This window comes from Heterodontus francisci, chromosome 8 (assembly GCF_036365525.1).
Source record: "Heterodontus francisci isolate sHetFra1 chromosome 8, sHetFra1.hap1, whole genome shotgun sequence".
Taxonomy (NCBI): Eukaryota; Metazoa; Chordata; class Chondrichthyes; order Heterodontiformes; family Heterodontidae; genus Heterodontus; species Heterodontus francisci.
The window spans coordinates 109,192,772-109,207,582 of record NC_090378.1 but is presented as its reverse complement, the minus strand read 5'-3'; the positions used below and the strand labels follow the sequence as shown (position 1 = coordinate 109,207,582).

Here is a 14,811-nt window from a genome sequence, read left to right as displayed (position 1 = left end):
GGTGTCTGCAGAGACTCATCGACAGGATTGCAGCTGCCTGCAACGAATTTGGCCTAACCATCAGCCTCAAGAAAATGAACATCATGGTACAGGATGTCAGAAATGCTCCATCCATCAATATCGGCGACCATGCTCTGGAAGTGGTTCAAGAGTTCACCTACCTAGGAATGAGCCCGGCCAGGTGGTTGAAGTTTCAGTAGGGGACTACTTTGGGAATAGTGATCACAATTCCGTAAGTTTTAGAATACTCATGGACAAAGACGAGAGTGGTCCTAAAGGAAGAGTGCTAAATTGGGGGAAGGCCAACTGTACCAAAATTCGGCAGGAGCTGGGGAATGTAGATTGGGAGCAGCTGTTTGAAGGTAAATCCACTTTTGATATGTGGGAGGCTTTTAAAGAGAGGTTGATTAGCGTGCAGGAGAGACATGTTCCTGTGAAAATGAGGGATAGAAATGGCAAGATTAGGGAACCATGGATGACAGGTGAAATTGTGAGACTAGCTAAGAGGAAAAAGGAAGCATACATAAGGTCTAGGAGGCTGAAGAAAGATGAAGCTTTGAAAGAATATCGGGAATGTAGGACCAATCTGAAACGAGGAATTAAGAAGGCTAAAAGGAGTCATGAAATATCTTTAGTAAACAGGGTTAAGGAAAATCCCAAAGCCTTTTATTCATACATAAGGAGCAAGAGGGTAACTGGAGAAAGGATTGGCCCACTCAAGGACAAAGGAGAAAAGTTATGCGTGGAGTCAGAGAAAATGGGTGAAATCTTAAACGAGTACTTTGCATCGGTATTCACCGAGGAGAGGGACATGACGGATGTTGAGGTTAGGGACAGATGTTTGATTACTCTAGGTCAAGTCGGCATAAGGAGGGAGGAAGTGTTGGGTATTCTAAAAGGCATTAAGGTGGACAAGTCCCCAGGTCCGGATGGGATCTATCCCAGGTTACTGAGGGAAGCGAGAGAGGAAATAGCTGGGGCCTTAACAGATATCTTTGCAGCATCCTTAAACACGGGTGAGGTTCCGGAGGACTGGAGAATTGCTAATGTTGTCCCCTTGTTTAAGAAGGGTAGCAGGGAAAATCCAGGTAATTATAGACCGGTGAGTCTGACGTCAGTGGTAGGGAAGCTGCTGGAGAAGATACTGAGGGATAGGATCTATTCCCATTTGGAAGAAAATGAGCTTATCAGTGATAGGCAACATGGTTTTGTGCAGGGAAGGTCATGTCTTACCAACTTAATAGAATTCTGTGAGGAAGTGACAAAGTTGATTGATGAGGGAAGGGCTGTAGATGTCATATACATGGACTTCAGTAAGGCGTTTGATAAGGTTCCCCATGGTAGGCTGATGGAGAAAGTGAAGTCGCATGGGGTCCAGGGTGTACTAACTAGATGGATAAAGAACTGGCTGGGCAACAGGAGACAGAGAGTAGTAGTGGAAGGGAGTTTCTCAAAATGGAGATGTGTGACCAGTGGTGTTCCACAGGGATCCGTGCTGGGACCACTGTTGTTTGTGATATACATAAATGATTTGGAGGAAAGTATAGGTGGTCTGATTAGCAAGTTTGCGGACGACACTAAGATTGGTGGAGTAGCAGATAGTGAAGGGGACTGTCAGAGAATACAGCAGAATATAGATAGATTGGAGAGTTGGGCAGAGAAATGGCAGATGGAGTTCAATCAGGGCAAATGCGAGGTGATGCATTTTGGAAGATCCAATTCAAGAGTGAACTATACAGCAAATGGAAAAGTCCTGGGGAAAATTGATGTACAGTGAGATTTGGGTGTTCAGGTCCATTGTTCCCTGAAGGTGGCAACGCAGGTCAATAGAGTGGTCAAGAAGGCATACGGCATGCTTTCCTTCATCGGACGGGGTATTGAGTACAAGAGTTGGCAGGTCATGTTACAGTTGTATAGGACTTTGGTTCGGCCACATTTGGAATACTGCGTGCAGTTCTGGTCGCCACATTACCAAAAGGATGTAGATGCTTTGGAGAGGGTGCAGAGGAGGTTCACCAGGATGTTGCCTGGTATGGAGGGCGCTAGCTATGAAGAGAGGTTGAGTAGATTAGGATTATTTTCATTAGGAAGACGGAGGTTGAGGGGGGACCTGATTGAGGTGTACAAAATCATGAGAGGTATAGACAGGCTGGATAGCAAGAAGCTTTTTCCCCGAGTGGGGTATTCAATTACTAGGGGTCACGAGTTCAAAGTGAGAGGGGAAAAGTTTAGGGGGGATATGCGTGGAAAGTTCTTTATGCAGAGGGTGGTGGGTGCCTGGAATGCGTTGCCAGCGGAGGTGGTAGACGTGGGCACGATAGCGTCTTTTAAGATTTATCTAGACAGATACATGAATGGGCAGGAAGCAAGGAGATACAGACCCTCAGAAAATAGGCGACATGTTTAGATAGAGGATCTGGATCGGCGCAGGCTTGGAGGGCCGAAGGGCCTGTTCCTGTGCTGTAATTTTCTTTGTTCTTTGTTCTAGGCTCAACTATCACCAGTAACCTGTCTCTCGATGCAGAAATCAACAAGCGCATGGGAAAGGCTTCCACTGCTATGTCCAGACAGGCCAAGAGAGTGTGGGAAAATGGCGCACTGACACGGAACACAAAAGTCTGAGTGTATGAAGCCTGTGTCCTCAGTACCTTGCTCTATGGCAGCGAGGCCTGGACAACGTATGTCAGCCAAGAGCGATGTCTCAATTCATTCCATCTTCGCTGCCTCCGGAGAATCCTTGGCATCAGGTGGCAGGACCGTATCTCCAACACAGAAGTCCTCGAGGCGGCCAACATCCCCAGCTTATACACACTATTGAGTCAGCGGCGCTTGAGATGGCCTGACCATGTGAACCGCATGGAAGATGGCAGGATCCCTAAGGACACATTGTACAGCGAGCTCGTCACTGGTATCAGACCCACTGGCCGTCCATGTCTCCGCTTTAAAGATGTCTGCAAACACGACATGCAATCCTGTGACATTGATCACAAGTCGTGGGAGTCAGTTGTCAGCGATCGCCAGAGCTGGCGGGCAGCCATAAAGGCAGGGCTAAAGTGTGGCAAGTCGAAGAGACTTAGCAGTTGGCAGGAAAAAAGACAGAAGCGCAAGGAGAGAGCCAACTGTGTAACAGCCCCGACAACCAATTTTATCTGCAGCACCTGTGTTTGAGTCTGTCACTCTAGTATTGGCCTTTATAGCCATTCCAGGCGCTGCTTCACAAACCACTGACCACCTCTAGGCGCTTACCCATTGTCTGTCGAGAAAAGGAGGCCAAACAAGAAGAAGGGCATCAAGGAATATGCAGCTAAATGGAGTTGAGGTGCAGATCAGCCAATAGAATGGCACAGCAGGATTGAGGGACTGAATAGCTGACTCCAGTTCCTATGTTCTGACACAAGTTATTCAGTTAGGCGACAGCATGAGGACGTCAACCAAATTGTCAGGTACTTCATTTCATGACAGAACAGAGCAGAAGAAAGACTGGTACTTGAAGCGCAGGAAAATGGCATTTTTTGTCAGTATACATGTCGCAAGAGCAGGGACTTCAACCAACTTATATCACAAAAGTAAAACCCTGACTAATATTTTACGCTTTAACGGAAGACGATCAACTATTTAATTTCACTTATGAGGAGGAAAATTGATACAAAACTTTTATAAACTATTTGCATTCATTATTGTCTATTAATACTCCTGCTTGGCATACAGCAGTTTCACCAACTTTGGTGAACAGATGAATGGGGAAAGGAGGCAATCTTGCTTTAATTCTGAAATAATTGACACATTTACGAAAAAAAAACTTGAAAACAGAAGAATGAAATACCTCCGCACAAAGGAGGAGGGGAGTGATGAGGAGGCTAAATAGTTCCTCAGAGTTGAAGGAATAAAAAAGTTAAAAAGAGAATAATGGGGGGTAAGGGAGGGGAGTTGCGGGTAAGCGGGTGCTGGGCAGAAGGGACGAGGGTGGTGCTGGGGACGCGGGGGAGGGGGGGAGTGAGCCGGATTCTTTTTTATACAGCGGGTGGCGGAGGAGTGCGGGCGGGTGAGGCGGTCTCGGAAAGTTACTCCGACTTTCCAATGTCGGCAAGGTTGGAGTTAGAGCGCACACGGGGCTGGCGGCCGCAGCAAACTTACCCCAACTTTTAGAAAACTTCTTCCGACTGTCTCTGTTGGTTTCTATGAGGACTGTTGACAGGAGGTAGCTGCCGAGAGATGGGAGCCAGCCGGCTGTGGAGGAATTTGTGGGGCATGTTGGGGGTAGTTGCTGTGTGTGGAGGTAGGTGAATGAGGAAGGGAGATGATGATGTTGATGATATGGGTTGGGAGGGGGGGGACTCTGGCTCTTTCCCACCGCCGGGGAAAGCGCCTGATGGACGGGGACTGGATCCCAGGCGGCTGCCGGCGTGGCTGGAAAGCCAGGCTGTCGCCAATCTCCTTCCGCGCCTTCAACTGCTTCCCTCAAACTTCTAACAAACTTTCATCGGTTACCGGGAAATCAGAGAGGGGGGGGGGGAAAAAACCCCTCTGTTTCCGAGGGTCTTTTCCACATTGATGTACATTGGCATCGCAACCTTCCCTCAACCTGCCTGTTTAAAGTTTTCAAATACTTCAACTCTTTCTCCCCCGCCCCCCCCCCCCCCCCGAATGCCGCAACATCGCGGGCGAATAATCTGCAAAGTTCATTAAACTTTCCGGATCATTCACCCGGTGGCCGCGGTTCTGAGCTGCCAGGGTGAAGGGCAGCGACTCTTGTCACAAACTCTTCCCATCGTTATTCCTTCCCCTCCCTTCCTCCATCCATCCAGTGATCAAAGCGCCGGGGAAGTTGATAAAAGTGGTTTTCACAGTCTCTGTGGCAGATTCTTAGCATCCAAAATGAATTCCGCCACCCATTTCTCCATCTTAAACTCTGCGACAGAGCCAGCGACTGAAAAAGTTTCGGTTGAGGGGGGGGGGGAAATGTCCAGCCTGATGGAGGGGATTGGTGCCCGTTCAAAAACCAGACGAGTGTTAGAGCGTGATTTTGTTTTATTTCTCCCTCTTCTGCCTCCCCATCCCCGCCCCCACACCATGTATTAACTTTTTTCCCAATCGTGTCACTTGGTTACTGTTAAAGTTTTCGAGTTCAGTACTTTTGGCACTATTTGCATGGTGAAAAAGAATTCAAAAAAGATCCGTAAAAAATCTTTGGCATTGGTTCCACATCTGGATTGGGACTGTGGCTTGTTTTTTTCCCCTTTTCTGCTTGACAACTGTACCGGCCCCTTTTTTTTTAAAAAAGAAATAAAACCATCAAAACTTGTCAATGATCAGTGTTGCTGTCAGGAAGGGAACTGAAAGATCACACAGTATAAATGACAATGTGGAAACTTTATTAGTCAAAAGACCGGTGATTCATATTTACAGATAACTGGTGTGTTGAAACTTTTTACTATGTGAGAAGAAACAAAAAAAAATAGTTTCTGTCACATCCAGTCTGCGAGGTTTATGAGCGGTGTTGACATTGGCTTTTTAGGAAGAGATGGTGAATGCTTTGTGTTCGCTTCTGTTAGGATGATGGCATTGTTTAGTAACCAGTGGAGGAGAAAGTTTGTTAGGTTTCACCTGTACATTTTTTTTGACATTGAGGTAGTAACATCTGGCTTTTCAGAGCTGCTGTTTGAAGTTTGTGCTTTTGCAGTATGGGTTTGAACAGTGTATGTTTGATGTGTTCAGTCACAGATCTGAAATGCTGTTGACTCCACAGACACACACATACACACCTACCCACATGCTGAAACACTGATTTCACTTTGTTAAAACGTGAGTGTACCCTGTGATTACGCTGCTGAATGGGTTGAACTTCATTACGTGTTTTTTTTTAAAAAAAGTTGTGAAAACTAAAATAAGCAGTTGCGGAAACTCCCCAACGCTGCCGGTAAATGCACCATTCAGTGTGAAATAAAAAAGCAACACTTATACTTGTGCAGCGTCTTATCACGTCATTGGAGTGTCTCGGGGCACTTGACATGATGATTTACTTTGAAGTGCCGTGAAATAAATGGAAATAAATGTAGCGACCATTCTGTTTAGTTTAGAGATACAGCACTGAAACAGGCCCTTCGGCCCACCGAGTCTGTGCCGACCATCAACCCCCCATTTATACTAATCCTACCCTAATTCCATATTCTTACCACATCCCCACCTATTTCCCTACCACCTACCTATACTAGGGGCAATTTATAATGGCCAATTAACCTATCACCCTGCAAGTCTTTGGCATGTGGGAGGAAACCGGAGCACCCGGAGGAAACCCACGCAGACACAGGGAGAACTTGCAAACTCCGCACAGGCAGTACCCAGAATTGAACCCGGGTCGCTGGAGCTGTGAGGCTGCGGTGCTAACCACTGCGCCGCCCTGTGTTATCCATGGCCCCAAATGGTATTGAGATGATTGGCTTACATTAGGGTAGCAGTGCTGTCATGTAAAAAGGGCTGTAAAATCAGGTTTCCCTGAGTGAGGGCTTGGATTTGAATAGGGCCACTGTTCTAGGATTCAATGGTCCAGAATGGCAGCAATTCAAAGCTCAGTGCTGAGAAATGGACAGAAAGTCTTGGACCATGCTGAGTTACCTGATCTCAGCTGAGGGCCACCGTGTTGCTGCTACAGCAGTCCTCTTGCTTCCATGAGGTATAAAAGGAGATAAAGTAGCCAGGGTTCATGCTCCAGGGCACTATACAGTAACTGCTATTGGGAATTATGCATTTCTGGATGTCAGATGAGGACAGGATTAGGCTCAAGTTTGAGGCAGCCCATACCTAAATAAAATGCTGGCCTGGCCAGTGACGCCCACCTACCAATAAACTAATTTAAAAAAAAAGCCTCCTTCACATACTCAAATTAAGGATGGTAACGGGGAAAGGATTCCTGTCCACACTGAAGAAATCCATGCTCTTGCAAGAGCTAATGCCTTCAGGAGGGGAGGTGACAAAAGAGAGTAAAGTTGGAAAATGCAACCTGTTGCATTTTATTGTGTATATTGTATTAAGCAGCCTGTATATATGACCTACATATATGGTGACCCAGCTTATTTCCCAGCCAAGTTGACAGGATTTCTTTGCCCTACTCCTTTCAAAGTGAGAGAAGGTAATATCTGCAACAGCAGGACATTCAAAATGTCCCATGTTGTGCTGAGCGGAGTAAGTTTCATTTAATGTATGCCAGGAAGTGGAATAAAATATCCATCTGTACCTGGAGGTGAGGGAAGTGTGACATGTAGGAAGTGCTCCCTCAGGTAGCCTTTTCAGCGATGCTGGCTTTGGAACTGAAGGAATGTGTGAAAAGAAAGATCAGAAATTGTTAGCATTGCTTCAGTTGCAGATTACTTCTGCGATGGTTTAGACATGCTCTGTGTTTGGCTCACTCTTGCTGCTTTCTGGGTACAGGTTCACGATTGCACTTCACACAGTGTGGCCAAACACAGCCATAGCATCACAATTACAGTCATTAAGCACCATAGACCAGTCGTTCAGCTGTACGCTGAGCACAGTGTATAAACCAGGCAGGTAACAGTTGCAACTGGCCAGTTAGGTGTTAAAAAGATCATTTTGATTTTTTAATGTTCCATTTATTAAAAACCAAATGGGAAAGGGGTGCAGATTCCCTCACCTGTATTAGTTTAACTGTTTTGCTTTAAGCTGTTTGTTGCATCAAGAGGCTTGTGTGCCTTTATGAGTCTTGGCTTGCTGCGGTACTTGCAGATGCATATGTTTTTTTTAAAGAGATACAGCACTGAAACAGGCCCTTCGGCCCACCGAGTCTGTGCCGACCATTAACCACCCATTTATACTAATCCTACACTAATCCCATATTCCTACCACATCCTCATCTGTCCCTATATTCCCCTACCACCTACCTATACTAGGGACAATTTATAATGGCAAATTTACCTATCAACCTGCAAGTCTTTTGGCTGTGGGAGGAAACCGGAGCACCCGGAGGAAACCCATGCAGACACAGGGAGAACTTGCAAACTCCACACAGGCAGTACCCAGAATTGAACCGGGGTCGCTGGAGCTGTGAGGCTGCGGTGCTAACCACTGCGCCGCCCCAGGTCTGAAGTACCTGTGACACAGTAACTGAGGAAGCTGGGAATGAGTGGGGCTGCTTTAGGAGTTAGCAACACACTTGGAAATCTTGCATCCCATTTCTGCAGGCTCAACCTTAGTTCCAGTTCTGAAGCAACTGGAGGGTCAACTCCAAATAAGAAGGCCCCAGTACTCCATTCCCCTTCCCTTTCAGCACACATGGTATATGCTGCTGTCTCTGAAAATCCCTTTCCCTTCCCTGGCTTTGTCATTGCATTGAAGTGGCTGTGTTAAAGATGTAGGCTTCCTTCCCTAAAGGACCATTTGGATTTTGTATGAAAATCCAACAACTTCATGATCACCATTAGCTTTAACATACCAGATTTTAAGAAAAGAATTATTCTCACACTGTCACAGTGAGATTTGAACACATTCTCTGGATTACTAGTCCAGAAACCTACTGCTACAGGGTATAGGAAAAAAAAACTATGCAATTATGTGTTAGAAAGTACCCTTTATGAAGCTACAAGAAAATCCCAAGAGTAGGTTTAGAATTAAATTCAACGTCTTCTGTTTTACTTACAATATGCCCTCTTAATACTGTTGCCTGTGTGGGTGTTCAGTTCCACAGGTGGTGGAAGCCTTCTGATCCATTATACATGTGGCTGTTTTTCACAGGTGAGTCTGGATAGACATTGAATGCTAGCAAGCTATTGAATCAGGTCAAACATGGGCAAGGAAACCTCCTGCTGATTAACACCTACCGCCCTCCCTGAGCTGATGAATCAATACTCCTCCAATACTGTTGAACACCACTTGGAAGAAGCACTGAGGGTGACAAAAGCGCAGAATGTACTCTGGATGGGGGACTTCAATGTCCATCACCAAGAGTCGCTTGGTAGCACCACTACTGTCCGAGCTGGTCGAGTCCTAAAGGACATAGCTGCTAGTCTCGGTCTGCGGCAGGTGATGAGGGAACCAACAAGGGGGAAAAACATACTTGACCTGGTCCTCACCAATCTGTCTGCCGCAGATGCAACTGTCCATGACAGTATTGGTAGGAGTGACCACCGCACAGTCCTTGTGGAGACAAAGTCCCGCCTTCACATTGAGGATACTCTCCATCGTGCTGTGTGGCACTACCACTGTGCTAAATGGGATAGATTTCGAACAGATCTAGCAATGCAAAACTGGGCATCCATGAGGCGCTGTGGGCCATCAGCAGCAGCAGAATTGTACTCAACCACAATCTGTAACCTCATGGCCCGGCATATCCCCCACTCTACTACTATTACCATCAAGCCAGGAGACCAACCCTGGTTCAATGAAGAGTGCAGGAGGGCATGTCAGGAGCAGCACTAGGCATACTTGAAAATGAGATGTCAACCTGATGAAACTACAACCTAGGGCTACTTGCATGCCCGACTGCGTAAGCAGCATTGGATAGAGCTAAGCGATCCCATAACCAACAGATCAGATCTAAACTCTGCAGTCCTGCTACATCCAGCCGTGAATGGTGGTGGATAATTAAACAACTACCTGGAGGAGGTGGCTCCACAAATATCCCCATCCTCAATGATGGGGGAGCCCAGGACATCAGTGTGAAAGATAAGGCTGAAGCATTTGCAACAATCTTCAGCCAGAAGTGCCAAGTTGATGAAAATGAATCCAAGGATAAGCTGCCTTTTGAAAGTGTTTCTGTCTTGATGAGCTGGTTTTTCCTTTTGGAGTGGAATCCTGATCAACAGGGCTCTGGTTCTTTGCTTTCCTTCTGGTCTGCCTTTGGTTTCTCACACTAATTGATGCTTTTGTAAAGCGGCAGTAGAAAGTTCCAGGCCATAACTAAGGAAATTGTAACGGCCTCTGTACTTTGTAAGTTGGAATTCTGGCCCATTGGGAAGTGTTCAGTGCTGGTCTGTTAAAACTTGGGAAACTGATTTAAGAAATAATGGGCTGAAACTATAATGCATTTTTATTTTCCTAACAAGCTAAATTTTCACCAAGCCTTGTTAAAAGTTGTACAGGAAGGAAGAATATCAATGAGAGGGGTAGGAATATTGCAAAGAGCTGGAGGGCAAGGGGAAAGAGATTTTGTGAGAAATAGCGATTGGTACTAAGCCAAGAATGTATGATGGTTTTTTTAAATACCAACCCCAAAACTGCAGTATTGCAAAGCTCAACTTGTAACCACCAAAAATGTTTGTGACATGCCCAAATGACTCAGCTGGTAAATGAAGCATGTGGTGTGGTCTTGAGCCATTCGGACTAGGAAGAATCCCAATTCAGTTTTAATAGTCTGCAGTCAGTGAATTGATCTCAGCTGGGGCAACCATGAGTGCACTTCAAAAAGACTCAGTGCCCTTGGGTGATGGAGGTGCGGAGTTCTCTCTGGTAATCAGTGTCTTTTTACACAAATGTATTTTTGTTGAGTGGTGTTGTTTCCTCCCTTGGTTTTGCTGTCCAGAATTGGCAACACAGTATCTGTTGGGAAGTGGGTTAGGAGTCAACACGGGTCACAGGAGGGAAGAAGGGTTTGGGGATAAGCTTACCTATACAGTGACCAAATACACAAGGTTTAAGGTGGGATTCTGAACCTGTTCATGTTTGGAAAGAATTCCAGAAAGTAACTGTAGTTGATATAATAGACCCGAGTAAGAAAAATGCAAAGTGGAACCTACCTCATACAGAGTATGACTTGCTCCACTGATGTCACAATGAGTTTGATCGTGTAGCCTTGTCATGTAGTCCAGTAAAGTTCGATGCCTGGTCTTTGTTTACTGAGTTGACTTCAGCCAAGGCAGTGATATGATTATTGCATCTTTTCTTGGCTTCCCAGAATTAGGGGAAGGCCAGCCAGAGTTCCTGCTGATCCCTCCAATGGCCCAAGCTGGAAAGGGTGTATATATGTTTGAGAAGAGGATTGAGCTTGGTAGTGATTTCCTCTAAGGTCAAATCACCTGCCAGCACTTGTGATTGAAGCTCAGTTATGAATAATGACTACTTTAGTGAGGTAGCTGTGTTTGGCCAACCCTTGTGGAATTAAACCCACAATTGTGATTCTAGGCCTTCAGTTAGAGAGAAATATGGTTAAGGGAGATATCTGAGAACACATAGTCATGATTGAGATGAAAATATTTCGACCCCAGTTCTGCACACTGAAGATTTCCTGATATCTCCACACCACATTCCTGGTACGAACAAGGTGTTCAAGGTTATAACTCAACTTCCCTGTACAAGTTTGAACACTGATTTGGTGCTGCAGCATCCATTGCCCCTCCAGGTGTCTTCAGTATATTTTGGAGTATTGTCTGCAGGTGTGTGATCTTGATTGGGATACAGTGACACCAAGTGGCAGGTTTGCTGCAGCATCATCCTTGAGAGCTGCTGTTATCAGACATTGACATGCAGCTCCCCTGTTCACTCAGAGGGCGACTGCATACACATTGATGTGATCATGAGCAGTGTGTGAAGGTACAAGGCTCAGTTCCTGGTTTGAGGAGTTTGGTAATTTAAAGGAGGAGCAGCACTCTGGGCACTACTGATTTATTGTGATTTAGACACTAGGTTTATTGGAGCAGGATCATTATAAAGCCAGATTTTCCCATTGTTGATGGTCCTTCTGAACATAACTGGGTTGCCTTCAGGAGGATTGATGGTGGAGAAAGAGATAGCACATGTTGGGGGAAGGAAGGGAAGAGCGTTTTCTTAGATGTTGTCTTGAGTGCTTCCTGTTCTGGCCCACTAAATGCACTGAGCTTATTCAGTGATAATTTTGTGACTTCATAGGAGACACAAAGTATTGAAGGGAATGTGGTAGTATACATACACAAGAGGCTGGATAAAGGGCAGAAAAGTATAGTGGTAATAGATGTTTTTCGCATATTAGGAATGGTGTCACCAAGAGGTCAGTGTTGGGACCATTGTTCTTTAAATATATATAATCACAGTGTGATTACAATGGACACTGTCAAAATTTGCCGATAACAAAATAGGAAATGTGATTGGAAGAAGAGGATCAAACTGACTTGACACATGAATATGTTGGACAGGTTAATGTCAAATCTAATGTGTGGAAATGCGACTGCTATACATTTTGGAATGAAGTATAGAATAGTAAATGTATACTAAATACAAAATTTAAAAAAAAAAGAGAATCCAAAGTTTCATAAAAAGGGATGTAGAATGCAAAAGCAAAGTGAAACTAAACCTATACAGATCATTGGTTAAAACACAGTTAGAATTTTGTGTTCAGTTTGGGGAGCCCTACTTCAGAAAGTACATCAGGCCATGGAGATGGAGCAGAAGGGGTTCACTAAAAGGCTTTAGTTATGAGGAGAAACTAGACTCTCTTCAGTGGAACACAGGTGGTTGGAAGCTGTGACAGATGTGTTCAAAATTCTGAGGGATTTTGATGTGGTTAATCCAGAAATATAAATTCCACTGGCCAGTGAGACAGAAACTGAAGGAAATAGATTTAAAAACACCATCAGAATGAAGAAAGAGGTCAACTGTTTAAATGCAGTGGTGGAAGCAAAATTCATATTTGTTTTTCTAAGGGACGTCGAAGGATACTTTCAAAAGATAATGCATTGATGTACAGTAGAGAAGCAGCTCATTTAGTGCATCTGGTCAATGCGGGTGTTTATGCTCCACACGAACCTACTCCCACCCCTGTTTATCTCTCCATTCATCAGCTTAACCTTCTATTCCTTTCTCCTTCGTGTTTATGTAACTTCCCCTTAAATGCTTCTATGATAATTAAATACAACAACCTACTCGAATAGGGCGACTGCAAGCCCAGCACCAGCCAAACACTTTAATGGACAGCAGGAAGCAACATATTTAGGATGATTAAGAGGAAAGCTTTTGCAACAAAGGAGCCTGAAAGGTTAGTGGGAGCAGATTCAGTAGGAACATTCAAAAGAGAATGGGATAAATATGTTTGGGGAAAGAGTAGGAGTGTGTGATTAATTTGATAGTTCTGCCAAAGAGCTGGCACAGACACAGTGGGCCAAATGGCCACCTCCTGTGCTGTATCATTATATGATTCGATTCACCTCAACCACTCCTTGTGGCAGAATGTTCTACATTCTAACTACTATCTGGGCAAAGAGGTTTGTCCTGTATATCCTATTGGATTTATAAAGAAAATTAGAGAAGTTTTTTAAAAGCACATGAGGAAACAGCAAGGGGATGGGGCTTGGTGGATAGTTCCTTCAGGTTGCTGGCAGAGGTATGATGGGCTGAATGGCTGCCTGTATTATAAAATGTGCACAAATGCACATTGACCTGTGGAAACTAATTCCCATCAATTTCTAGGCCTAATGCGTTGTAACAATGTAATAGCTTGAGACCCACTCCCATTTGAGTGGGCACTTTGTTTTCCATATTTGTCTCCAAAGGGTCTACACTTGTAATTTGACCTAGGAGAGCAACGTGTGGATATTGGTTTTGTATCGCTTTGCCGGCATCTGATTTAGAGTGCATAATTCTTGACTATTTTGCTTACTGCAGATGATTACTGAAATATCAGCACTCTCAATATTTCATTGCTACTTGTCTTCTTCTTCTTTTACCCATTGTCTCTCGAGACAAGGAGGCCAGCGCCTGGAGGTGATCAGTGGTTTGTGAAGCAGTGCCTGGAGTGGCTATAAAGGCCAATTCTAGAGTGACAGACTCTTCCACAGGTGCTGCAGATAAAATTGGTTGTCGGGGCTGTTACACAGTTGGCTCTCTCCTTGCGCTTCTGTCTTTTTTTTCTGCCAACTGCCTTGTCTCTTCGACTCACCACACTTTAGCCCCACCTTTATGGCTGCCCGCCAGCTCTGGCGATCACTGGCAACTGACTCCCACGACTTGTGATCAATGTCACAGGACTTCATGTCGCGTTTGCAGACGTCTTTAAAGCAGAGACATGGACGGCCGGTGGGTCTGATACCAGTGGCGAGCTCGCTGTGCAATGTGTCCTTGGGGATCCTGCTATCTTCCATGCGGCTCACATAGCCAGACCATCTCAAGTGCCGCTGGCTCAGTAGGGTGTATATGCTGGGGATGTTGGCTGCATCGAGGACTTCTGTGTTGGAGATAGCGTCCTGCCACCTGATGCCAAGGATTCTCCGGAGGCAGCGAAGATGGAATGAATTGAGACGTCACACTTGGCTGACGTACGTTGTCCAGGCCTCGCTGCTGTAGAGCAAGGTACTGAGGACACAGGCTTTATACACTCGGACTTTTGTGTTCCGTGTCAGTGCGCCATTTTCCCACACTCTCTTGGCCAGTCTGGACATAGCAGTGGAAGCCTTTCCCATGCGCTTGTTGATTTCTGCATCGAGAGACAGGTTACAGGTGATAATTGAGCCTAGGTGGGTGAACTCTTGAACTCAGCAAAGAGGAGTTCCCTGATGAGGACTTTCCATACTTTGGTCTTCGCTCTTAGATGGGCAAGGTTGAACAACCTGCCACCTGATCTTGTGTGGAGGAAAATTCCTTCGTCTGAAGACTTGAATGCATGTGAGAGCAGTAGGGAGAAGAAGATCCCAAACAGTGTAGGTGCGAGAGCACAGCCCTGTTTCACGCCACTCAGGATAGGAAAGGGGTCTGATGAGGCTCCGCTATGCTGAATTGTGCCTTTCGTATTGTCATGGAATGAGGTGATGATACTTAGTAGCTTTGGTGGACATCCGATCTTTTCTAGTAGTCTGAAGAGACTACGTCTGCTGACGAGGTCAAAGGCTTTGGTGAGAT

At 45.4% G+C, this 14,811-nt stretch overlaps 1 protein-coding gene across 1 annotated transcript in view; it reads left to right on the top strand.

Moving 5' to 3' along the window:
• The first annotated feature begins 4,052 nt into the window (after positions 1 to 4,052).
• Positions 4,053 to 14,811, top strand: part of LOC137373077 (neurogenic locus notch homolog protein 2-like) — a 164,491-nt gene continuing 153,732 nt past the window's right edge. The window contains exon 1 of the mRNA XM_068037924.1: positions 4,053 to 4,276. Coding sequence (XP_067894025.1) covers positions 4,213 to 4,276 — 64 coding nt within the window. The 5' untranslated portion in view covers positions 4,053 to 4,212. The remainder of the gene's footprint in view (positions 4,277 to 14,811) is intronic.